This window comes from Acomys russatus, chromosome 25 (assembly GCF_903995435.1).
Source record: "Acomys russatus chromosome 25, mAcoRus1.1, whole genome shotgun sequence".
NCBI lineage: Eukaryota > Metazoa > Chordata > Mammalia > Rodentia > Muridae > Acomys > Acomys russatus.
This window is the reverse complement of record NC_067161.1, coordinates 15200304-15227181: the sequence shown is the minus strand read 5'-3', so window position 1 is coordinate 15227181 and position 26878 is coordinate 15200304. Positions and strand designations below refer to the sequence as shown.

The following is a 26878-nucleotide window of genomic DNA, read 5'->3' as shown; positions in this document are numbered from 1 at the left end:
TCCAATCACAAAACTGTTCCGCGGCTACTTCGTAACTGTAATTTTGCTAGTGGTATAAACAGCAGTGTAAATAGTTATGTTTCCCAACAGTCTTGGGCGAACGCCTGTGAGAGGGTCGCTGACCACCAAAGGGGTCTCGAGAACCCCCGTTCTAGACTATACAAGTTCATACAGTTCCCAAGCACCGAGAAGCCTCTAGAACCAGATGGCTTTTGCTATGCCTCGGGCCAAGGCCCACATAGGGTGACCACACACTCAGACAGCTCCGCTCTCCCTGGCCTCACGATTCAAGGTCTGGATGGAAAGGCGGCACCTATCCTCCTGAGAGGGAGAAGGTGGCAGCTTAGGATGGGTGTGGCCCAGGAAAGCACCAGCCGGAGAGGGGGCCTTTGAGAAGGAAGTGGTGTGGGGCATGCAAACAGCCTGTTCCTGTCTGTTGTCAGCTCAGGTCTCCCTGTCTACGCTGCTAAGAGCCCCGGGTCCCCTGTAGCAATTACAACAGCTCCACGTTTATGGGGGGACAGTTTGTTCATCCTTGGCTTGTGCTTCTTGTTAGGTGTGTTAACTCAATTCCCATCTCAACCAGCTTCCAGGGCAGGGCAGTTATCAGTCCACATGCAGAGGAGGAGACTCAGGGAAAGGCCCAAGAGAAAAAAAGCAGGGAGCGACTGGACCTCTGGAAGCTTGCTTCCAAGCCTGCTGCATACTCCTGATGACCAGTCTCCTTCCACCAAAGTCCTTTTCAGACTAGAGATCATGAGACCTCCAGCACTCAGATGAGGAGCCCAGAATCAGAAGGGTGTGTGTGTGTGTGTGTGTGTGTTGGTGGGGGTCCTTTTCAACTCAATTTTGAATGTTTGTTCAGAATACCTTAAAAATCCTTTAAAAGCCAGGCACAGTAGCACACGCCTGTAATTCCAGCACTTAGGGAGGCAGAGGCAGGAGGATTTCTGAGTTGAGAGATCAGCCTGACTCACTAAGTGAGTTCTAGAACAGCCAGGACTACACAGAGAAACCCTGTCTGGAATACCCCTCCCCGCCAAAAGAATCCATGATGAGACACACAGCTAGTCAGTCAGTCAGTCAGTCAGTGTCTGTCTGTCTGTCTGTCTGTCTGTCTGTCTGTCTCTCTCTCTCTCTCTCTCTCTCTCTCTCTCTCTCTCTCTCTCCCCACCTCGGCCAAGAGGAAGGGTGAGGCCTTTGGGGGTGGCAGATCGAGGGTCAGGTGACCACGGCCCCTCCTTAGCCACAGTAAGCTAGGCAAAAGCCACTTACTCATCACCACCTTTCAGCGCTGAGGGTCTGGTGAAGAAGGTTGTATGTCATCTTTTCCTGAGTTCCCCAGAAAAAAAAAGATGTTTTCCTGTAAATGTGGAGGAACGAAGACAGTTTTCCGGGAGCGCACAGACCCTGCTTTGCCCTACATTGTAAAAGCAGCACTGACCGAAGGGTTGGGCCTCCAGCAAGAAGCCAGTGTCAACACCGAGACAGCTCACTTGGTGCCCACTGCCTTACTCAGATTTCAGAAGCCAGAACCCATTAGGGAGGGGCCATGCAGTGACCGTGCCAAAATCAAATTCCTTAAGAGCCTGGCTGAGGCAACAACCCGTTCCCAAAAGGCAACAGAGGATGTCACAACAGAGGATGGAAAAACAAACAAACAAACAAACAAACTAGCCGGTACACCAGTGCCACCCAGACCTGGAAGGCAAATGTCACTCTCAGTCAACAGAGGAGGCTGGGATTCAGATAGGCGTGTGAAGGCCAGGTCTGTCACAAGCCTGAGTGCTCTGAGCATCAAATCACTTCCAACGTTCAGTAGCCACGTGCTAAAGACGAATGAAAGGCACAGCCAGTACCAACCACTCACAGCAAGGGGCCTTGGCATGTGCAGGCAAGGAGTATCACACAGACAGGGACGCGGCCACCGGCCACCTGCCTACGTAGTTCCCAGACAGCAGGATGGAGGACGGAACCGTGATCTTGGCTTGGATCTTGGGTTCAAAGAGAAGGCTGTGCATTCTAGGGGCTGCTTGTGTCTGTCTGTCCGCCCATCCGTCCGTCCGTCCGCCCGTCCGTCCGTCCGTCCGCCCGTCCACCCGCCCGTCTTACCTATAAGAAACTGGATGGTCAGGTGGGGTGGCTGTGGTACCAACTGCTTGGGAGGCAGAGGCAGTAGGATCACTTGAGCCCTGGAGCTCAAGCTAAGCCTAGCCAACAGAGTGAGACTCGGCTCCATCAAAAGAGAAGCCATACGTTCAAAGGGTTGAAATCATGGCTCAGGGCCATATGGCTGTAACTAACAGGACGCAGGTCCCTAGCGTTTCAAAGTCCTTGAACCCAAATGCTTTCACAATCAGTCCTGTCTGGGCCTCTGGTTCCCTCTATACAGCTGGAGGGTGAGGCACGATGCCCAAGCTCTCTCCGTGCTATAGGGAGAGCCTGGAGAGAGAAGTGAGGGTCTGAGCAAATGAGGTGCATCCAGAAGTGAGCAGGCAGAGTCTCATAAAACACAGCATCGAGGCTTTAAAAGCCATGCCCACCAGTTCTGAGGTGAGGCCAGAGATGAGGGGGATCCCCTGCCCTGCCGCTCACTGGCGGTCTCTAAGCTTGGAGCACAGCCCACTGAGAGCAGACACAGTGGCCACTTGTGTTTTCTGGCCCAGACACTCTGTGGGAACAATCCTCCCGTTGTGACAGCCTGGGGCCCAGCCTACAGGAGGTGGGGCCAACCCTCTCAGCCCAGCCTCGGGCCCTGCCCTACCCTACCCTAGGGGTGCAGCAAGCCAGTTCAGGAGCTGGGGGGGGGGGTTTTACTGAGACCTGGTAGCATGAAAGCCATCAGAGGGCAGGCCCCAGACCCTCCCCCTTCTTTGGCAGCCAGCTGACCACTTGGTCCCCTCCCTTTCCAGGAAATGGCTAACATCCCAGAATGCAGCCAGGCCTTCAGCCACAGCTCCTGAACTCTAAGTCCTCATCCCCATTCTCCAGAGGGGGAAACTGAGTCCATGACAAAGACTGCAGAGACCCAAGCCCGAGCACAGTGAACAAAGGAGAGCGGGGTGCAGAAGACAAGGGCCCTGGAGCCTCTGCAGCCGCCTGAAAGTGAGTCCTGGGCACCCTGTTCCCACTGTTCCTGAAAAACTACTGTCTTTGAAACTGCCTCGCTCTCAGTCCAACGATCCAGAGGGCTGACCCCCACCCTGGTCAGTTGCACATCCAGGAGCAACCAGTCAGAGCCAAGCCTTGTCACAGCTACTGGGTCAGGGATGGGCATGTGAGCCAAGATGGGCAGACTGTCCCTGAATGGTCTCTTGTCTGTCTGGGATTTGTGTGTGTTTGTGTGCACATTTTTAAAAGTTTACCAGAAAAGCAGCTTTGGCTAAATTGGCAGTGGGAGGGTGGGGCGCTGTGGAAACAGCCCATACCTTTCCTCTCCTATGCTGGGACTCGGACCTAAGGCTCATGCACGCTGGGCAAGGGCTCTGTCACTGAAGTACATGCCTAGTTTTGCATTGTGTCTAAGGTAGCTTGTTTTAGGGGGCAGCATGTATGGTGTGTGCGCCTGTGTTTCCATGTGTGCAGACACATGTTTCCGTGCATGTGAAGGTCTGAGGTTGACATTGGGAGCCTTGCTACATCACTCAGAGCTCATGGTTTTGGCTAGTCAATCTAGCCAGTATGTGCCAGGGGTCCGCCTGGCTCCAACTCCACAGGCTGCGACTACTTTTACATAAGCAGCATGTGATGTGGGTCCTGACTCTGGCCCTCAAGGCTGCACAGCAAGTGCGTATACCAAGCCACGTCACATTCCTGGCCCTGCAGCACCTGCTGTTACTGTCTGGTGGGGCTGTAGACTGAAACGGAGGTCTTATGCATGGTAGGTAAGCTGTATTCTCATACAGGATAGCCCATCTTGTGTCCTCTTTAGAGTCCACTTGAGAGTGAAGACAACAGGGAAAAAGAGCCCACAGAGGGAGCGCTGAGGACTGCACAGCACTGGAGCCGGCTGCCCTCAGTGGCGCTGCCCTTACGTTTCTGGGTTATGGGAGACAATAAACTCCCCATGGGGGACTCACGTCATTTGCTACCTAAAAGGAAATGAGTCTCTCATCTGGGGGGATGTTCCCACAGACAGCGGGCATGTATGGAAGAGTTTTAGCACCAGTCACATGTGTAACGAGGGCCATTTCCACTCCCACCCGGACCACAGAGGGACGCTGACAAGATGACCGGGGGAGATAAGCTGAGACCCGGGGACCGTCGTGGAGAGTACGACCACAGGCAAACCGAAACCACAGGGCCATCTTGCCAAAAGAACCCTCTAAAAAATTGAAACAGAATGCTATACACTCATTAAATTAGCAAACCAAGCAATAATGACAGAGGCCAGTGACCATCTACTAAAATAGAAGTCCTCCTTACAGACAAAACCAACAGCTTCAGTCTCCCAAAAGTAACCACCGGCCAGAATGCTCTGTTTTGTTTTGTTTTGTATGAGACAGGTTTGAAATACCTCTTAAGCCTATTGTCCCTCCTTTTTTTTAGGAATTTAGAGCCAAGATATAATTCAAGAAAATCAACAAAAGAAATGTACAGGGTCACACTTGTAGCCCATAACAACGGAAATGAGGCAGGAGCGGCCTAAATACTTGGTGGTGAGACAACTATTAAATTGCTTTAATGGGGCATGAGCAACCCTTTAACACCGTAAGTGAGCGACCCAGCAAGGAGGGAAACCAGCTAAGCCGCAATATTAATGAGGCAAGATAATGAAACTGTCCTTAGGAAGAGTGCATGCCTACAGACTGAGATGAGCGGGGGACAGGCCACGGAGAACGGGCGGTTTCCATGCCATGCCAGCTGGCACTTATGCACAGGAGTCCCGTGAGAGGCAGGGAGTGGAAAGGAGTCCCCCCAGACAGAAGGCAAGCACATCGTTCCCAGGTCTGGCCTTCTAGGGTCTTATACCTGGCAGAGGCAGGCAGCCCGAGCTGTGCTGCCCAGATGGCTGCTGCTAAGCTACCTAGGGAGGTATAGATGAATCGGCACAAAATGAAGTGAAACCTGAGTTCCTCGGTGACGTCTGCCATGTGGCAAATGCTTCCTGACCAACAAGAGGTGGCTGCTGCGCTGAACACAGCAGACATCCAAAGCAGCCTTGTGTCCGCGGTGGAGCGTTCCAGTGGAGACTACACTCAGGCTTTAACTCCCAACCTCTGTAGTAGAAAACATCCTCTGGAGCTGGGCATGGTGGCCCACGCCTTTAATCCCAGCACTCGGGAGGCAGAGGCAGGAGGATCGCTGTGAGTTCAAGGCCAGCCTGGTCTACAAAGCAAGTCCAGGACAGCCAAGGCTACACAGAGAGACCTTGTCTCAAAAAAAACCGAGAGAGAGAGAGAGAGAGAGAGAGAGAGAGAGAGAGAGAGAGAGAGAGAGAGAGAGAGAGAGAGAGGAAAAGATCCTTTCAGAGGTGAGAGAATATCTTCAATGCCCCAGACTCTGGAAAAGCTTTTGTTCCCCCAGAAATAGAAAAAGGGGCTGGGTGGTGGGTGGTGGTGCACAACTTTAATCCCAGCACTTAGAAGGCAGAGGCAGGAAGATCTCTGTGAGTTGGAGGTTAGCCTGGTTTATGAGCAAGTTCCAGGACACACAGAGAAACCCTGAGAGGCAGTCCCTAGACACACAGCTGTTGCTGAGGTCTCCTGGCAACCTGGCTAGGGTCAGGCGTGAGGAAAGGGTTCCAGCTGACCTGTCCATGAAAGTCCGTGTGTGGGTAAAGGCTGAAGTCTGGGGCAGGCAAGGCTGAAGGTTTCTACTTTCCTGTCTGTGCACGCTGATGGTTAGGCTGGCCATGGGTTCAGGCCCCTAGGACCTGCGGGTCTTGGTCTGGGTCACACACAGGATGTACAGAATGGTGATAAGTGCTGGGCGGTGGTAGCACACGATGCCTTTAATCCCAGCACTCGGGAGGCAGAGGCAGGCGGATCATTGTGAGTTTGAGGCTAGCCTGGTCTACAAAGTGAGTCCAGGACAGCCAAGACTACACAGAGAAACCCTGTCTCAAAAACCAAAAGAAAAAAAAAAAAAAAAAGAAAAGAAAAGAAAAAAAGAGGGTTTTGGTTCAGGGAGTATGGAGAGAACCAGGTCGCAGAAGAACTGGGTATATGCAAGGAAAAGACACTAATACCCACAGGAAGGGGACCAGGGGCAGCAGACCTAGAGGCTAGTGTGTAGCAGGAGTTGGGATCAAAGGTTGGCAAGCCCAGCAGGCAGGAAGAGGCAGGAGAAAGACCAAATGGGAGTAGCAGCCTTGTGGCCTCGGGATAATAAGTCTTATAGCAGGACCTTGGGAGCAGGGCGCTGAGCACTGGCCTTGACCAGCATAGTCCCAAGAATAGAAATGGAAGATAAAAAGAAGACCCAGAGAGAAAGAGAGAGAGAGAGAGAGAGAGAGAGAGAGAGAGAGAGAGAGAGAGAGAGAGAAAGAGACCTGTCCCGGCTCACAGAGCTGGAAAGCAGCTGTCAGGACTTGAACTCAAGCAGGTCTGGCTCTCTGCCCAGGTCTTTGCCTTAGTAGCCAACCATCTCCAGGGTCTCCAGACCAACAGCACTAGGCCCCAGCCTTCCCCCACTTGCTCCACTGCCTACAGGCACGAACACTTGGAGTGGCTTCCTGAAGATGACCACGTACAGCCTGAGCTCTCCGGCCAGCACTCTGGTCCCTGAACCTCTGTTAGCATTTGCACTGTAGGCAGCTGGTGTTACGGTCATGTGCAACTCAGGTCGGAGTTGGCTGTGAGTTATGAAGGCCAAGCCCATGTCTGATTCCTCTCAGCCTACACCCCACAGAGCCTGGCACAGAACAGCCAAGGAATGGGGTGGGGAGAACAGGGAGGGAGCCTTGAAGACAGACGTGAGAGAGGATGGATGGGTGGGTGGATGAGAAGGTGGAAGGGTGGCTATAAACGAGTGGGTGTGGGAGCTTAAGTGGGAATGGACCCCATAGGCTCGTATGTTTCAGTGCCTGGCCCTGAGTTGGTAGAATTGTTTGGGAAGGCTTAGGAGGCGTGGCCTTATTGGAGGAGGTGGGTCACTGGGGGTGGGCTTCGAGGTTTCAGAAGCCTACATCACTCCCACTGAGCTCCCTCTATCTCTGCCTCCTGCTTGTGGGTCAGATGGAAGCCGTAGCTATTGCTCCAGCATCGTGCCTACCTGCCTGCCTGCTGCCATGCTCCCCACCACGATGGCCACAGACTCTAATAGTCTAGAACTAAGACAGGTGGGTAGGAGGATGGTTAAGCAGACAGGTGATGAGTACATAGAAGGGGGGGGGGGGAGGAAGGCTGTGTCTGTGCTCACTAGAGAGCAATGAGATAGTCCACTTACGAGAAACCTGGGAAGTAACAAGACTTTCCATCTCCTCCTGGCCCTCCAGTCATCCTGGTCTAGATTTGGAAGATGCCACCTGTTTGCCTGAGAGGAGCCAAAACCTCTGGCCGGGCCAGGATATACACAGTTAACAAGACCTGCCAAGTAGAGAGAACCACTTCCCCATCCACAAGTGCCCTGCCAAGCTTTAACTCGATGGCAAACAGGCCAGCCAAGTTTCAGAAGTGACACTTGAGGACAGCGGAGATTATGCGGCACAAAAAGCAAAGGAGTGACAATCCCACAGATGTACATTCTACACGCCCAGGGGGAGATGCCTGGTGGGCCATCCTGGCATGGCCAGGAAATGCTAAGCCTCCAAGACCTTTTGGCTCGGGACCAAACCCAAACAGGATCGGCCTCAAAGATACCAAGCCGTGGCCTTGGCCGAGGAGCCAGCCAACCGGTCCAACTTGGCCCGGCATGTGGGAACCTTTGGATCCCAGCGTTTCAAACACAGTGAGGAATCCAGCCCCGAGTTATCAACTGATAATGGAGGGGAAAGTGGCCATGGGCTCTGCCTCCTGGGAAGCAAAGCTCCCATCTTTACCAGGTTGCCTCCTGCCTGAAGAAAGGACTTGGGGGGGGGGGGGGGAAGTGTGCTGTATTTTATAATAACATCTCATCTAATCCCTTCACCTCATGGGTCCTTTGAGCCACCTTATTTTCCTATCTCAGACCCTTAAGAGTTATAGTCAGCATGATGCTGATGTGTTTTGGTTTGGCTTGGTTTGGGTTTTTGAGACAGGGTTTCTCTGTATAGTCATGGCTGACCTAGACTTACTTTGTAGACCAAGCTGGCCTCGAATTCACAGCTATCCGCTTGTCTCTGCCTCCTGAGTGCTGGGATTAAAGGCGTGCACCATCACCCGGCTACTGCTGGGTTTGTTTGTTTACTCAACAATACTTTCCATGTCGTTTTTATTATTCTAAAAATAACATAAGTATATGAAAAAGAATCTTAAAAATAGAATGGCACAAAAAAGAAAATTAAAAAAAAAATGACAGAGTCTCAGAGACACTGTTATCTGTACCCTGTACAGTTGCTTCTCTTATCCCTCCACGGCACAGCCGTCCCATGCCGACACTCTCAGCTGTGTGACTGCAGCAGATTGGAGTGACCCCTGTGTTCCTCACTCTCTCCCATTCTACACTGAGGACATGACGGCTCTTGTCCAAGAGCATCCACTGAGGCCCCTGGGAATAGTGCTTAGAACAGGCCCAGCCCAGGTAATAAAAAAGGATTAAAAGGTGCACTCTAATTTCTCTACATTTTAATTTCTTTACATTTAATTATGGCACAATAATTTTACGTATTCATAGGGTTCTGTGAGACTTCTCATTGCATGGGAAGTATATGACAATCCGGCAGTCTGCAAGTCAGTCACCTCAGCCACTTACCATGGCTGTGTGTTAGCAACATTCAAGTGTCCTCTATGGAGCTAGGTGTAGTGGCACACAGTTTGCTTGTATGTATGTATGTATGTATGTATGTATGTATGTATTTTAGTTTTTTGAGACAAGGTTTCTCTGTGTGGCCTTGGGTGTCCTGGATTTGCTTTGTAGACCAGGCTGGCCTCAAACTCACAAAGATCCGCCTGACTCTGCCTCCCCAAGTGCTGAGATTAAGAGGCAAGCATCACCATGCCCAGCTAGGCACACACCTTTACAGTCAACACCCAGGAGGCAGAAGCAGGTGGCTCTCTGGGAGTTCAAAGCCAGCCAGATAAACATAGAGAGTTCCAAGCCAGCCAAGTATCATAAAGTTAGACCCTGCCAAAGAAAAACAAAAACAAACAAACAAAACCACACACACCCCCTATGACTACTTTAAAATGTATAGCCAACTGTGGTGCTGCCTGTACTCCCCGGCACCAGGCAAGCAAATGCAGCAAGATTGTGATGTGTGCACGCAGCATGCACGGACCCACCCACGCACAAAGCATTACCAGCCGGTTCTCCTATCCAGCCTCTCTCTAGACCCATTAGCCATCCTCTCTCTACCTGAGGAGAACACCCTGGCTCCCAGGCACAAGCAACCACCATCCTTCCCTCTCGTTCTAAGGTTAAGTCCTCTAGTGTTCACATATGCACGTCACCAATGGCCTCGAAGCACAAAACCCTCCCACCATCATCTCTACCTCCACCAGACTCTGTGGACTAGGCCAATACTTGCACATAGGGCCCTAAGCACCTCATTAACAGCGACACCCAGCCATGGCCTCCGCCCCCTTGGATTTCCTGTTGTCTCAGAAGGTAAGGGGGTCCCCTGGAGGAGAAACGCCTCAGAAAAACTCAAGACTCAGAGCAAAGGTAGGTAGACTCCTAAGAACAAACAGGGCAACATGCCGGTGCAAAGGAGCCACCGTGTCATAAACACATCAGCCTGGACAGTGGCATCCGCTTTAGAAGGCCAAGAGTAGGCCTGGGCTCCCCCCAGTCAAGAAAGGAAAATAGAAACAAGCAAGCTCTGACACTGGCCCCTCCTTCCAGAAGAGTCTAGCTACCTCTCTGATATCCAGGTGCCCTCAGCCACCCTAGACTTCCCCACCGTAGGGCAGCCACAGAAGCTCTGGTGGCCTTCTAGTTTGGGTTGTTTGCTGGGCCGGGGATGGAGGCTTAGGCCTCATGCACACCCACTCCAGCCCCAGGGTGGCCTTCTTTATCTCGGGCAAATCGTGTTTACCTTCATACCACAGAGTTCAGTAAACACTGGCTGACCCTAGGAACCTTCACTGACATCTAGCCAGAGCAGCCACAGCACAAAGGAGGGCAGGCAACGAGGGACCTTCAGGGAGTTTACCCGTTTCCTCCCCAGGACTCCACAATCATCTCAAATCTAGGCCCAGGCTCAGCACCACAGCAACAACAGTTGTTTTCACTGTGCTGGGCTGCCCCCATCTCTCCACCTCCCCTTTATTTGTGCTCTGGTAGGAACCAAGATGGTTGGTGGTGCACGCCTTTAATCCCAGCACTCGGCAGGCAGAGGCAGAGGCAGAGGCAGAGGCAGGCAGATAGATCTCTGTGACTTTGAGGCCAGCCTGGTCTACAAAGAGAGTCCAGGACAGCCAGGGCTCTGTGTAACAGAGAAACAAACAAACAAACAGATAAATGAACCATGACAGTTTAAACAAAAGAATCACTAAGCTATGGAGGAAGGAAGGAGAAAAAACGCAACAGGGGGGGAGCAGAAGCGAAAAGGGAAGAAAGAGAGAAGTGGGAGGTGCCTGTGGAGGGAGGGCAGGAGGCCCCTGGGGTGTATCTCCCCATGACAGGTCCTGCCTCCCAGCCACCCCACCCACCCACTGGGGCCCAGGAGGGTAACAAGAACCTTCTGCATCTTCTGCCCTCGGAGGCCCCAGCCACTTCCTCTGCAGTCCTGCCCATGACCACTTCCTTTGTAGGGGAGGCCACCGTGAACATCCACTTGACTTGACGCAGGCGCAGAAAGATGGTTACGCCTCTAGACACAGAACCCACGAGGCCATGAGAAAACACCACAGGGAAGCAACCTTCTCGGCTTAGCATGACCTCTGGCTTTCCTCCTGCTCTCTGTAGGGGAAAGGTGCAAGGCCCTGGCCGGCCAGAAAGACCTGGGGTTAAGTCCCAGTCCTGCTACGGGAAGGCGGTGTGACACTGAAAAAGTCACTGGACATGTCTGGGCGTCTCCCCTATCATGAACGGAGTGAGGGACTATCCTCTGCCTTTCTGAAGAGTAAGAGAAGACAAAGTGGTGGAGACCCGCAAGGCTTGAGACACAAAGGTGGTCAGGAAACTAGTCTCTGAGTTAAACTTGCTTGTGTTCTCAGTGACCTGGACTCTGGTGAGTGACCACAGGCTGTCGCATTTCATCCTTCAAGGACCCTGTCTAGTGACAGCATTACCGCTGCCTTTGCAGTGACTGAAAAGCAGGCAGAGGAAAACCATTTTCTCAGCCTCGCACAGCCCAGGTCGAGCGGAGCCAGGTACTCCCCCCAAATCCTCATCTCAGCCTGTCTCTCCTCTCCTTTCTCCTCCTCTCCCTCAGCGAGATCATCTCCTTTGCAGACTGCTGTCCCTGCACTAGCCATTTACCAGTCCTAGGCTCTGACCTAATGCCCCAACCACACTTTAGGGGGAATTCCGCCACCCCACGAGGCTGCTCCAGTCTCCACGCAGTGACCAGGCTGACCCAATCTTCACTCTTCCTGGGCTAACACAGTTGGGGCACAGGGGACCTGGCTGCATCCTCAGGCAAGCCATTGCCCTCTCTGGTCATGGCCTTGTCCCCTTTCTCCCACACACAGAGGGGTCTTTTCTGACATTATATAGGCTGATTTGGAGGTTAGTGACAGAAAAAACATTATCTGAGATCAAAACTGCCATGTTTAACTTCCCTAGATTGTCACTCAAGGCTCCCTTGACTCAGTCCCTACTGTAACCTGAATGTCTGTGTTCCCCCAGAAATCCATATATGAAAATCCTAACTCCAAGATGGCAGCATTAGAAGATGGGACCTTTGACTCAGTAATTAGGTTATAAGGACAGGCCTTTGTAAATGGCATCAGAGTCTTGATAGAAAGGTAGACTTGCCAGTGAGGCCAGCCTGGTTTACAAAGTGAGTCCAGGATAGCCAAGGCTACACGAGAAACCCTGTCTCAAAAAAGAAAAGAAAAAAAAAAGATAGAAAAGAAAAAAAAAGAAAAGTAGACTCAAGGCCCTGGCTCACCCACCGCTCTACCATGTAAACACACAGTGAGAAACCAGGTTATCAGAACCTCGATCCTGGCCTTCCCAACCTCCAACACTGCGGCCATACTTGTCTACAATTTATACAGCTGCAGCATATAGCTATGTAGACCAAGGGACTAGCAGACACAACCTTGCCCTGACAGCAGCCAGCCATGCCCAACTCAAATGCTCAAACTCACGGACCGTCAGGAAGAGAGAGGCACAGTGAACCAGAGATGTAAGGACCCAGGGCTAGGCCAGCTCCATGGTGCTGAGTACTAGAAATCAAGTGTGTCTGCACAGATACACGCTTCAGACCAAAAACTTCAGAAGAAATGTAAACATCTCTCTGCTGATGTCTGTCAGGGGCTAAAATGACCACTGTGTTACACAGTCACTCTTTCTAGTAGCCCTGTGCGGCTCCTGTGGTCTGTGGGACATTTCCGGGGACAGCAGCCAGGCTCCCCTGCTCCTACAGATGTGGCCCAGCAGGAACACAAACCAGAAGCTATCAGCCAATGAGATTCTCCCAGAGGAGACACCCCACCCCCACCCCATCCCACTCCCACACACTGGTCTTCTATGAGCAGTTTCCAGGTTTCAAATGCTGAAGTCAAGTGGCATCAGGCTTAGCCTGAGGGAGACCACACAAACCCACCCTCAGGCCACCAAGCTCCAAAGCTGGCAGTGACCAACCTGGGTCTCCATGCCTACCACTCCTCTGTCCAGCTTCCTTCTGGCAGCTTCCCGCTTGCTCCAGCTCTGTGGTCCCTGTTGAAGCTCTCTTGACAGGCAGCCCCCATCTCACAGTGACTGCTGGAGGCTGCCCGCCTGCTGCCCATTGGTGCAGGCTAGCCCTCATGATGGCTCTGAGGGTAGCTATCTGATCAAATCCACGGACACACGGGGAAACTGAGGCTAAGAGGCAAGCCACTCATTTCTCCCATTATACCTTTGCCAAGTGAGGCAGCCAAGATTTGAACTCTTATTCTTATCTCTCTGGTGTCAAGGTTCAAATCTTTTCTTCTAGAATACACAGAGGTGGCAGATGCAACTAGCTCCTCACTTTTGTGGCTTCCATCCAACCTTGGGCTAAAACCTTTTTTTTTTTTTTTTTTTTTTCATGTACAGACTTTTTTTTCTGGTCTTGTGTCCCCAGTGATGCACTGTGGCCACTCACACAGCAACCATCAGTGTCATAGGCAGTAGAAGTTTTCCAGAGATGTTGGAGAGAGAGAGTGGACAGGAGGCTGTGTCAATACTAGTCCCGCTTTATATGACAAAATTGAGCTTGTTTAGGTACAGGTGTCGGAGACTTTACTGCCAGCTGAACCGTACACATCATCTATTTAACTGGAGGGCTCGGCCTCCCACTTCCTTCCAGGGAGCGCAGGGCAGTGGTCAGGATAGTCTCGGTGGACACAATTTGGTGGGGGCTTACTGACATGTAGAGGAGAGTGGACACAAGCTGGGGGTGCTGCCATCTACAAGGCATAGGCAGGCCTACAAATGCGAACTGAAGTTCCCAGGGAAGAAGTGGGTGGGGAAGTACAAGGGAGGGGCACTCAAGGTTCTGCAAGGCCAAAGGACTAAACTTGAGAGTTGGGGAGAATTAAAACGTTGCAGACGACAGACAAATAATCTTGGACTATTTTCAGTCCCTTTGAGAACTGTTCACTGCCATCCCAGTGTCTAACCTACATGCCTGCAACTACCAAAAACCTTAAAATGTATTCTTTTTTGAGACAGGGTTTCTCTTATGTAGCCCTATCTGTCCTGGACTCTTGTAGACCAGGCTGGCCTGGAACTCACAGAGATCCACCTGCCTCTGCCTCCTGAGTGCTGGGATTAAAGGTGTGCCATACTACGCCCGGCCTAAAACGTATCCCTAGCTGATTGCCAGATTTCATCAACCCCAAAGCCAAGAATGTCCCCAGAAACCATCTGAAGCCTGGAGCAGAGTCCCCCTGTCCCCTGCTTTGTTGTGACCCACCAACCTGTGGCTCCACCAATACACTGATAATGACTTTTGTTCTGTGACTAATGTGAAATTTCATGTGACCACTCCCACAGTGCAGCAGAGAATGGGGGGGGGGGGCGGGAGACCAGGATCTGTGTTCTGGGCACAGCATTCATGTCTGGTCCCAGGGATTACTTATTCCCTCTGAGGTGAGAACTGTGTTTTTGTGTTGATACAAGGAAGACTACCCCTGATACCAATGTCAACAGTGCTCAGGCAGGAAGCCCAGGTGACACAGCTGAGCTACAAGAGCCATATTCTTTCTGCCTTGTCCTCAGCTAAGTGGTAGTGGCAGGCCAACACTTTCTCATAAGCAGCACCCAGAGTGTCAACAACCATAACCTATCCTGGCACTGCCTGGGAGGGGGCCAGGAGTAAAGCTAGTCCTCCCTGCGGATGACGCCTCCATTGCACTGTGGACGTCTCCTCACAGACACAGCTGAGGCTCAGAGGAAGCCACAGGGGCTTGGGGAACAAAGCAGGTCACTATGGAACATAAATCCTACTGGCCTCTGTAGCAGCTGCCCTAGAGTAGCCCCAGAAAATGGTCCTGGGGATTTGTTCCTCATCTGGGTAACCGCAAGAGATGGGGGGCTGGCTGAGCATTAACCCTTCTCTCATCTAGCCACACCCACCATGGCCTACTCTGAGACTGCTGGAAAACATCCAGTGTGGTGGGGCTGACCAAAGCCAGCTGCAATGCAGGTCTGTAAGCAGTAGACCCTTGCCAGGTGCCCTCTAGGGACACAGGGCGCCTTTATGACGTGTGAGGAATGGCTCACAAAAGCTTGGACTTGAGTTTAAAAATACTAGGCTGAGAGGAAATAAGGTTACTGCCTAGGGGCAGATCTCTTTCCGGGAGTAGGAGCAGAAGGGGCCAGTAGGGGCGGAGGAGGAAGAGGAGGAGGAAGATACAGGAGGTCTTGGGCAGCCCCGGGGGAGCCATGCGGAAACCCAGCTTTCCAACTCTGAGAAGCAGCAGGGAGGTGAAAGAAAGGAAGGCCTGGCCTAGAGAGGTGGAAGCGTGGCCTGGAGGGGTGGAGGCGTGGCCTGGAGGGGTGCAGGCCTTCAGCAGTGTTGGCCTGGCTCCCAAAGCCTGCAGAGCTGAGGGCACCTGAGGTCTGGGCACAGCTGCCAAAGTCCCCTTACTCTCTGGGGGATGCACAAGGACTCTGGGGTTGGCTGTTGGCAAGAGAAAGCAGCAAAGGACCATCCATCAATTTATCTCATTGTGTTTTCAAATCACCCTCAAGCCTGTAACTCAGGCATTCCTATCTGGGAGTCTGGCCTAAAATTGCACTTAAAACATAGAAAGAATTCTCCAAACAAGCTGTTCATCGGCCTAACCAGCTCTGCTGCGATGCTAACTTTTATTCTTTTTTTAATCCCCGAGACAGGGTTTCTCTGTGTAACAGCTCTGGCTGTCCTTGACTTGCTTTGTAGACCAGGCTGGCCTCGAACTCAGAGATCCTCCTGCCTCTGCCTCCCGAGTGCCGGGATTAAAGGAGTGCGCCACCACACCCAGCTAAATGCTAACTTTCAAAGTGCCATTTTTGTTGTAAGGCCATTGACATGCCAGGGAGCAAATTTATCCCAATGCTAAAGTTGACTCAGCTTATGTGCCAGGAAAAAAAAAAAAAAAGCCCAAGGAGTGCAAAATGCATGAGGACACCCCCAAACACAGTGTGGGGCATATCCTACATCCCCTGCTTACTGTCACATTATGGGATCCTACCCACACCAGGATAGCCCGCACAGCCTGTGCTTCTGAGGATGTGTGTCTTACATTACAGAATATGTAAAGCATCCAGTCCCTGACAGGACAAGAACTAGTCCATTGTGATTATTTATTATTTGGTTTGTTAGTTGGTTTAGTTTTTCTTCCTTCTTTTTTCCCAGACAGGGGTTCTGTGTGTAGCCTTGGCTATACTGGGCTCACTATGTAGACCAGGCTGGCCTCGAACTCACAGTGATCCGTCTGCCTCTGCCTCCTGAGTGCTGGGATTACAGGTGTGCGCCACCACGCCCAGCTCAGGTTTGGTTTTTCAAGACTGAATTTCTGTGGTGGGATATTTGTCTAGTGTGTCCAAGGCTCTGGACTCAGCACTGAAGAATCCATGGGACTCAGGGTGACTTTGTGTTTCTTTCTTTTACTTCCCCTACTCCTACCATTTTGGTTTATACAAATTAACCTTTAAAAACTTAAAGACCAGCCAGGCGTGGTAGTGCACGCCTGTAATCCCAGCACTCAGGGAGGCAGAAGCAGGCAGATCTCTGTGAGTTCCAGGGCAGCCTGGTCTACACAATGAGTCCAGGACAGGCAGGGTTAACACAGAGGGGCCCTGTATTGAAAAACAAAACAAGCCAGGCATGGTGGGGCACGCCTTTAATATCAGCACTGGGGAGGCAGAGGCAGGAGGATTGCTGTGAGTTCGAGGCTAGCCTGGTCTAAAAAGCAAGTCCAGGACAGCCAAGGCTACACAGAGAGACCCCGTCTCAAAAAACAAACAAGAAAGAAAGAAAGAAAGAAAGAAAGAAAGAAAGAAAGAAAGAAAGAAAGAAAGAAAGAAAGGAAAACAAAACAAAACAAACTTAAAGAACCAAAGCAATCTGCAGAAGGACGACACTAGCTCACACTAGCCTGGCCTTTTCAGTTCCAGTCTCCATGGCTTCTCATAGCGCCTCTGCAGCAGGTTCTGCTGAGGGCAGCGCTTTCCACTACACAGACTAAATACTTCCTCTCCTCTCTACATCACCCTAGAGAAGATGACTGTTCTCGATAAGAACTCTGAAAACGTGTCACCCATCAGCCTTGAGTAATGAACTAGAAATGATTTCTTTCAGAACCGCGACTTTGCATCACACAGGGAGGGGGTGAGAATGGCCTTCACGCTGGACTAAATCAACCCTCTTCTCTCAAGGGGACAAAGCTTTATCAGAAAGTGGAGGGGAGCCTTTAATCACAGGCAGAGGCAGGCGGATCTCTGAGTTCAAGGCCAACCTGATCTGCAGAGTGAATTCCAGGACAGCCAGGGCTACACAAAGAAACCCTGTCTTGGAAAAAAAACAAAAACAAAAACAAAAGCAAGCAAACAGAGGGAAAAGCACGCCACCCCACCCCCCCATCTCAGAGCCTGTGGATACACCCACTCCCATGGGTCAATGCGAGCCCTCTCTACCATCATGAGGACAAGAGCCTTCCAAGACTTCACAGGCTACGGGAGCCCCAAGAAGGTCCCTACCACAGAGGCTGTGGAAAGAAGCCCCGCTCTTCAGAGGGCAGGGGTGGGAACAGGCATCTTTCCCCACCCATGGCCAAATGACAACAGCTGGGCCCAGTCATTTAACCAAGAGGGAATTTCTGTCTCATTCTGCCTCAGTGACCAGGTCAAAGATCCAGGAAGTGAAGAGGGGTCATGGCTCTTAATTTCAGGTTTAAGAGAGAGGGGGAAAAAAAGGAGGACTATGTAAGTTCTCTGGGAGGGGCCACAGACTTCAGGACAGGCAGGCTAGTGACAGGGCACTGTGAATGGGGAATATCTTCCTGAGCTGGATAGGAAGGAAAAGGTATTCAACTAAAGCCTGGCATTGTGGATTCTAGTCCCTTTCACCCTATGGACTAGCATAGTCCCACATACATGAACTGTAGTTAGAACGGCATGACATATGCTAAGGCCATGGTGGCAACACAGATCTGTCACTCAATAATGGGGACACATCCTGACAAAGGCATCAGCAGGTGATTTTGTCACTGTGGGAGGTACAGCATGCATTTACACAATCCTAGATGGCTTCCTTCACCGGGCTCCACAGTGTGTCTGTGCATACACCACATACGCATGGTATAACCCACAGTTTTAGGCCTGTGTTGAACAAAACATCACAAAATTAAGGACTGAGAAGATGATCCCATTGATAAGGGCTTGCCTCACAAAAAGGAGCCTGAGTTCAGATCCCAACCCTCACATAAAGAGACTAGGTGTGGCAGTACAAAGCCTGTAATCCCAGGGCTGGGGAGACAAAGGCAGAAACACTTCCTGGGGCTTGCTGGCCAGCTTAGTCTGTGAACTCCAGGCTGAGCAGAGACCCTGGCTCAAAAGATACAGTGGAGGGTGATTCAGGAAGAAACCCAGTGTCAATCTTTCTCCTACCCATGTGCCTGGGTACCTGCACACTTGTGGACACACACACACACATACACACACACACAAAACAAAACGAACACTATAAACTTGCCAGACGTAGTACACACCCCTTTAATCCCAGTACTTGGAGACAGAGGCAGGTGAATCTCTGAGTTTGAGGCCAGCCGGGTCTAAAAGTGAGTTCTAAGACAGCCAGGACTACACAGAAAAACCTTGCCTCAAAAACAAAAACAAAACAAACAAACACAAACAAAAAAAAACCCAGAAAATACTTAAACACAAAATGAAACGAGGCAGGGCAAACTAGAGACAGATGAGGTCCTACCAGCCTTGCTGGACACTTTACACAAAACTTTAAAACGCTCAATTGTGGGCTGGAGTGGTTGCTCAGAGGTTAAGAGCACAGACTACTTCTCCAGAGGTCCTGAGTTCAACTCCCAGCAACCATATGGTGGCTCACAACCATCTATAATGTGATCTGATGCCCTCTTCTGGCCTGCGGGTAGGGAGCTGTATACATATCAATCAGTAAATAAATTTTAATTAAAAAAAAAAAAGCACGCTCAATTGTGTTCTAAAATAACATCACACACTAGGTCCGCAACTGTGACAGTCACTTGTTATCCTCATCGAGCATCCTGCGCTGTAAGTCACCCTACATGCTATATTCCTATACATGTGAACCACAGGTCTGCCTCTGTCAGCATCACCACAAACGCGTGAGTAGCGCCCGCGTTGCATGCAAGGCATGGCACGGCACTGCTCAACAGGAGTGTTACAGCTCCTTTACAGTCTCTCGGGACCATCTTTGTCTCTGCAATCCATCACCAGCCCTGACAAACTGTCCAGGAGCACCAGATGTCACATGACCCTCTTGGTCTCCCACTCCCTTGTCTTGCCATGGAGCCATCTCCCAGCTTTGGGAACTAGGGGCATTCTTCAAAGGGGTTCTATATGCTTTGGAGAAGCAACAAAACAGCAAGTCAAGGGTATGCACCAAAACAACAACAACAACAACAACAACAACAACAACAACAACAACAAAAACAGCTGGGCATTAGAGATGGGTCATCAGGCGGGGAGCTGACCTAAACTAGTGGCCCTCACAGTGGTCAGGACACCTGTGCAGCATCAGAGAGAGCTGAGAGCCTGGGGACCATCGCTAGGAGAAAGCAGCAGGCAAGCAAGGACGTGAGGACAGAGGAAAGAGTGGACTGGCCTGGTAGCCCTCAAATACAGGCAAACCCCTCAGCCAAAGGGCAGCAAATCCATTCAGGTGGAATGTCAGGTGACCTCTGCCTGACTCTCTCACCGGGGAACTCTGCTCCAGTGGGGGTTCCTCGGCCCTCTAACAGGAAGTACAAGCCAAAGAGAAGGTCTCCACCAGTCTGACTCACGCCCAAACTGCCCCTGCTGGAAGTCTCAGGAGCATTGTAATCTGAAGTCGGGCCTGACTCTTAGCTTCTTTCGGTTTGGTTTGGTTTGGTTTTCTCCAGACAGAGTTTCTCTGTGTAGCCCTGGCTGTCCTGGAACTCACTCTGTAGACCAGGCTAGCTTTGAACTCAGAGATCTGCCCGCCTCTACTGGGATTGAAGGTGTGCTCCACCAGCCCGGCCGAGCATCTCAGTTTCTAGCAAGCTTCCCAGTGGTGCTAAAGCACCTCTCTGAGGGAGCCCACTTCTGGGATGAGGCTGTAGCCCCACGGACAGTGACGTAAAGCTTAGGAGGGCAGCTAATGGCAGCTAAACTATAGGAATTTCCGAATAAAAGTAGGGGATGCCAGGTTGCAGCGGTCAGCTATGCCAGAGACGGGAGCAAACGGATCCCAAGTTGGGAGACCAGCCTGAGCAACAAGACTCCATAATGGAGTGTGGGGGGGGGGAGACTTTTTCCTAGAGGAAATGAGAAAGAGTGGAGTCAAGATGTATAGGTTAGGTATCTTGAACAACAACCCAGGCACTCAGAACTGGCTCTGAGGACCAAACCCCAGGAGCTGTCCGTCTGCACACGTGTCTATAAGGAATCATCTCTGCCCCACCCACTCCTCCGCACAGCTTCTGCCCTGTCTTCCTCCAGGGGAGAGGTAACTGCAGACAGCGAGCCTCCGGTGACTCAGGCGTCCAGAAGCCAAATCTGTGCCCTGCAGCTGCAGTCACAGGACCCTTGCTCGCCTTCCGTTGAGCCCTCTTGTCTCAAGCTTGTCCTCGCTCACTCCCTCTGCCTTCCCCGAGTCCCTGTCGTAGGCTCATCTTCAGGGGTCTCCCAAACTCTCATCAACTCTCCCAGGCACAGCCCAGAGCCTAAATATTCCCACAACACTGGTGTAGCCCCGCTTTAAAAGATGTGTCCCTATCACCATGTTCCCGTGGGTGCCTCTGGTAGCCCCCTGGGACGCCGAGGTCCTACAAACGTCCCTTTGTGTCCTGTACGGGGCACACAGGAAGTTCTCAGAAGCAGCTATGTGGGGGTCAGGGACTCCCAGGACCCGGCAGAAGCAGCAACCGATACCCTCACCTTGTACACTTTGCCGAAAGCGCCGTCCCCCAGCTCGCCCACGATCTCCCACACCTCGTTGGGATCCAGGTCCCGACGGACGTGTTCATATTCACGAGATTTTCTCTTTTCGAAGGTTGATAAGCGCAAGATGCGGCGGAAATTGGCGAAAGCCATGCTGGGTCCGGAGCCCGGCGGGAGGACTCGCGGCTTCGCAGAGCCGCCCTCCCCGCAGCGCAGCGCCGGCCGAGTGCTGCCGCGGCCGCCGGGAGCTGCCGGAACCGCGACCCGCCCGCCCCGCCCCGCCCCCTCCTGGACCCGCCCGCAGGACGCCCGGCACCCGCGCGCGCGCCCGTCCCGGCTCCACCTGCTCCGCGGCGCCCGGAGACCCCTCAATTGGCTGCGGGAGCTCGCGGCTCCGCCCGCGCCGCGGGGCACTCTGGAGACTGTAGTCCTTTGGGTGACCGGCCCGTGGGCCCGCTGCGCCTCCCGGAACCCCGAACCTCCCGGGTTCGGCTGCCCTCTTCGCAACGGTCATCGGTGCCAAGCTGGTACATCAGCGCTCAGAATGCGCCCGCAGCGGCCTCGCTTGCCAGTTTACGGCGTGGGACGCCCGCGCCCCTCGCCCGGGGGCTCACTCCGGTTCTCTGTGCTCCTCACCCCAAGGTTCACGAGGTCCCACGCTTCCTATGGGGGTCTCAGGCTCTTGCTACCTGCCTCCCAGCACGCAGAAGGCAGAGCCCCGCGGCTGCGCGTCCCCCAATCCAGGCTTTACCTGCTCCCGCCAGCCACAAACTGCCGAGACTGAACAAGAAACAAGAGCCCCTTTAGGACCTATTAGGCTTCCTTGTAGGTTAGCCGATATATTCTTTATTAAGTTAAACTTTCTAGTTCTTTTGCTGATGGGCGGAGGGGGGGCGGAGAGCGCGCGCGCTCCGTTAGAGATAAATGCGGAGGCGTCTCGGGGACCAGTCTCCTCCATCCTGGCGGAGGGACCTTCATTGCACTACCTTAGCTGCGGGCGTCCTGCAGATTGCAAAACGCCTTTCCTTGGTATCAGAACCTGGGTTCCAGTGCAAAATGTAGCTGCAGGGCCTGTGAGGATGACCTTCCCCTCCTGAACAAGTGAGTCTCGAGAAAGCCTTTAGATCGTTGCTCCCTTTCCTCCAGACTCTTCGAAAATACTTCTGGAGCCACGCAAGCGTCAAGTGCGGTTTCCCACTTGGAAAGCGAGCTGTAGAGTGAATGTGATGCCCCCGGGGATCCGTGCAAAGGACTCCCCAAACAAAGGTTGTCCCAGTTAAGACTGTCCCCGCCACTGAATGAGTGGGAGGGAATTTTATAATTAAAAGAAGGAAATGTAATGCAAAACTGTTCTCGTTGAGTCAGCCAGTGAGCGAACCAAAGTATAAGTCTGGCATTCGGTTCAGTGGGTCCCGCGGAAGTCTGTGCAGCTACACTGGGTGGACAGAGGGTCAGAATGCCCTGACCACTCCCGGGAGACCCAGAAGAAAACAAAGTAAGAATAGAAAAGTCCGTTAAAAAAAAAAAATGTCACGGTACGTGAAGGAAGCCAGACCCAAAGACCGCATGAAATATGACTTCATTTATCTGACCGGTCCAGAAAAGGCAACGCTGTGGAGAGCCGGTTAAGGGTTGGCTCCTGCTTCCAGACCCGGGGAGAAACTGGAAGGAGCGAGAGGAATCTCACTGGGGTGATGAAAATGCCCGGAAAAAGAACTACAGTGACAGTACTACAAGTGATTTGGGAAACTTGTCCCAAATCACGAGTGACTTTTGTTTTTGTTAAGGTGTCGGGGATGGGGGATGGGGGGAGGTGTAAATTATATAGCAAAAGACTGCAATAAAAGGAGTGCGACAGAACCAAAGCTACTTCGACACTTAGGTTAGGTGAGCTTCCCTTCTTCATCTGTCTAGCTACAGGGCCTCACACTGGCCTAGTGATGACAGCTGCTGGGTTGTGCCCTTCCCCCACCACACTCTCTGGAACAACTTAAAATACAAATTAGTACGTTTGAGAAATCGTGCTTTTGATGTATACATATCAGTTTGGGGGGGCGTGTTTCGAGACAGGGTCTCTCTGTGTAGCCTTGGCTGTCCTGGACTCACTCTGTAGACCAGGCTGGCCTTGAACTCACAGCAACCCACCTGCCTCTGCCTCCCCAGTGCTGGGATTAAAGGTGTGCGCCACCACGCCCAGCTGTGTGTATTTCAATTAAAGAGTCTGTTTTGATTGTTTTATTAAAAGCCTTTCTGTTTCTTTGAATCAGAACCTGTCAGTAGTGAGAGTTTTGGTTTATCTAAAACCCCAGTTATGAGGCCAGGCTTGGTGGTGCACGCCTTTAATCTCAGCTCTCAGGGAGGCAGAAGCAGGCAGAGCTCCGTGAGTTTGAAGCCAGCTTGGTCTGCAAAGTGAATGCAGGATAGCCAAGCCTAGACAGAGAAGCCCTGTCTCAAACCACCCCCCAAAAAACCCCAAACAACAACAACAAAAACCCAGTTATGTATGTTTTAGATTTTTTTTTTGCTTTTTGTTTGTTTGTTTTATGAGACAGAGTTTCTCTGTGTAGCCTTGGCTGTCCTGGACTCGCTTTGTAGACCAGGCTGGCCTCGAACTCACAGTGATCTACCTGCCTCTGCCTCTGGAGTGCTGGGATCAAAGGTGTGTGCCACCATACCCGGCTTTTAGTTTTTTTAATGTTTTAGTTTTAAAGATTTATTTATTTATTTATTATGTATACAGTGTTCTGTTTGCATATGCACCTGCACACCAGAAGAGGGCATCAGATCTTATTATAAATTGTTGTGAGCCACCATATGGGTGTTGGGAATTGAACTCAGGACCTTTGGAAGAGCAGGCAGTGCTCTTAACCTCTGAGCCATCTCTCCAGCCCTAATGTTTTAGTTTTAATACCAGGTGTTGGAGAAAAGGCTGCTTCATAGCAGGTGATTATGATTTGCCTTGTGCACTCGCAGGGGTGTGATCTTTGCCAGCTGCAAATAGTTTAATTCTGGGGACTCAGGAGAGGGTATAAATGGGAGAACTTCCCCCCACCCCCCCAAGAGAGCCTGTGGTGGTTGCTGCTCCCCCTGTGGCTGCTGGGTCATCCTGCCATCTTTGCTAGTCCTGTTTTGCTGGATAGTCTGACAACAAAGACTGGACTTGCTTCAAGGAACTCTATATCCCTAATCAGCAGGAAATAGCCTTCAGTGGCCTAACCCTCCCCCCTTTTCCCTCTAACCTGCTTTCTCTCCTATCTAGTGTTGAGGGGTTGAGCTATAAGAACCCACTAAAGGCCAGGCGTGGTGACACACACCTTCAATCCCAGCACTCAGGAGGCAGGGGCAGGTGGATCTTCTTGAGCTCAGGCAAGCCTTGTCTACAAAGTGAGTCCAAGACAGCCAGGACTATTATACAGAGAAACCTTGTCTTGAAAAAGAAAGAACAGGGCTGCAGAGATGGCTCAGAGGTTAAGAGTACTAACTGCTCTTCCAGAGGTCCTGAGTTCAATTACCAGCAACCACATGGTGGCTCACAACCATCTATAATGTGATCTGGTGCTCTCTTCTGGCCTGTGGGTGTACATGCAGGCAGAGCACTGTATACATAACAATACACAAATAAAAAGATTTTTTAAAAGAAAAAACAAACAAAAAATAGCCCAATAAAATAGATTTTAAAAATCCACCAATATTTGTCCTTTACCATTTTTGTGTTGTTGGGTTTTGGGGGTTGTGCTGTTTCAGTCAGGGTCTCTGTGTAGGCCTGGATGTCTCATAACTTGAGGTTAGCCTCAAAAATCACAGAAATCCTCCTGCTTTGTGTGTGCATCCGTGTGTGTGTGTGTTTTGGAAATCAGAGGACAACTTTCAGAGGCTGGTTCTCTCCTCCCACAAGGGGGTCCTGGGGATTAACTCGGGCCTCCAAGCCTCCAAGCCCTACTGAGCCATCTCACTAGACCTGAATTTTTAAAAATACTATCCTGTTGGGCTTAGATATTAAAAATGCCTTCTCTCAACCTTCCATCCATATCTTAACTTTGCTCGTGATGGCTCCTGTTGAGCAAGTATGTATAAGATTGATGTGATCAGGGCTGGAGAGATGGCTCAGAGGTTAAGAGCACTGACTGTTCTGCTGTTCTTCCAAAGGTCCTGAGTTCAATTCCCAGCAACCACAAGGTGGCTCACAACCATCTATAATGTAATCCAATGCCCTCTTCTGGCTTTCAAACACTGTATACATAATAAATAAAATCTTTTTTAAAAAGCCAGGCGTGGTGACGCACACCTATAATCTCAGCACTCGGGAGGCAGAGGCAGGTGGATCGCTGTGAGTTTGAGGCCAGCCTGGTCTACAAAGCGAGTCCAGGACAGCCAAGGCCACACAGAAAGACTCTGTCTCAAAAAACCAAAAAAAAAAAAAAAAACAAAAAAAAAAAAAAAAAAAAAAAGATTGATGTGATCCACTGCTTTTATCTCACATGAGTGTCAAATTTCTCTGCCACTGAGGATAGAACACAGGACTTTGTACATAAGAAACATGCTCTGTGAGGGAACTACACCCCCAGGTGAGCTAAATTTTTTTTTATTAAAAAACAATTCAACTTGCCAGGTGGTGGCAGCGCATGCCTTTAATCCCAGCGGGCGAATCTCTGAGCTCAAGCCAGCCTGGTCTACAAGGTGAGTTTCAGGACAGGTAGGGCTACACAGAGAAACCCTGTCTCAAAAAAACAAAAACAAACAAAGAAATCAACTTAAGGTGCTGGAGAGATGGCTCCTCAATGGTTAAGAGGAGATTCAGGGCCGGGCATGGTGACGCACATCTGTAATCCCAGCACTCGGGAGGCAGAGGCAGGCAGATCCCTGTGAGTTTGAGGCCAGCCTGGTCTACAAAGTGAGTCCAGGACAGCCAGGATTACAAGAGAAAACCTGTCTCTAAAAATAAAAAATAAAAAAAAGAGGCAGACTTGAGTCCTAACACACACGGCAGTGCCCAGTCATGTTACTCAACTTCCATGTAATATGACACAATCTTCTGACCTTCCCAGGCACTGCATGCAGGCAGTGCATAGACATACATGCAGGGAAAAACACTCATGCACATTCAAAGAAAAGCATCTTAGGCCAGGCAAGGTGGCACATGCCCTTGATCCTAGCACTCGGGAGGCAGAGGCAGGTGGATCTCTGAGTTCAAGGACAGCCTGGCCTATCAACGTCCACACCAGCCTGTCTCAAAAGAACAACAATTGAGCTCATTGAGGGTCACAGTTCACGAGTTTGACAGTCAGCACAGTCAGGGTAGAGGATGTTTGCGATGCCTCTTCAGGCAATTCCATTCCCATGCCTTTCAGATGTGACTTCTCCAGTGCTGGAGATGAAAGCCAGACCCTCGCCTCTGTGAGGCAGGTGCTCAGGCAGGCAGGAGCTGCAGTGGCCTGTGGTTAGCCTCTTTTAACGAAGCCTGTTTCTGAGGTTCGTCATGTTGCCTGTGTCCGTGGCTCGTTCATCTTCATTATTAGCATTCTCCTATAGCCATTAATACATTGTCCATCGGTGCTGAGGGACAGTTGCTGTGGGGCTCCATCCATTTCGTTGTTATGAATAAAGTTGATGCAAACGTGCATCAGAGTCTTTGTTTGTTTGTTTTGGTTTTGGTTTTCGAAACAGGGTTTCTCTGTGTAGCCTTGACTAGCCTGGGGCTTGCTTTGTAGACCAGGCTGGCCTCGAACTCACAGCTATCTGCCTGCGTCTGCCTCCCGAGTGCTGGGATCAAAGGTGTGCGCCACCACGCCCGGCTCGCGTCAGAGTCTTTTCATGGAAATGATGGCGCTCAGGACGTTCAGGACATATGGCTGCAAAACACTTACTTTGTCCAGCTTCATCCAATGGGTCCCCACTCTGTCCCTGATGGAAGGGACATGGAGGTACAGAGATGCTGAGCATTAGCTGAACTGGCCCCTTAAAGCCATCAGGTAATCCTTTCTGACCTGCAGTCACACTTCCCTACAAGTGAGTTTCCATTCTTCACCAAGCCTAAACGTTGCAAAAATGCATCTCT

The 26878-nt window shown here is 51.2% G+C and overlaps 1 protein-coding gene across 1 annotated transcript in view; it reads right to left on the bottom strand.

Annotated features, from left to right (window-relative positions):
- Positions 1–21070, bottom strand: part of Stk10 (serine/threonine kinase 10) — an 88070-nt gene extending 67000 nt beyond the window's left edge. The window contains exon 1 of the mRNA XM_051167314.1: positions 20821–21070. Within this exon, the coding sequence (XP_051023271.1) occupies positions 20821–20976 (156 nt within the window). The 5' untranslated portion in view covers positions 20977–21070. The remainder of the gene's footprint in view (positions 1–20820) is intronic.
- Between the last annotated feature and the right edge of the window lie 5808 nt (positions 21071–26878).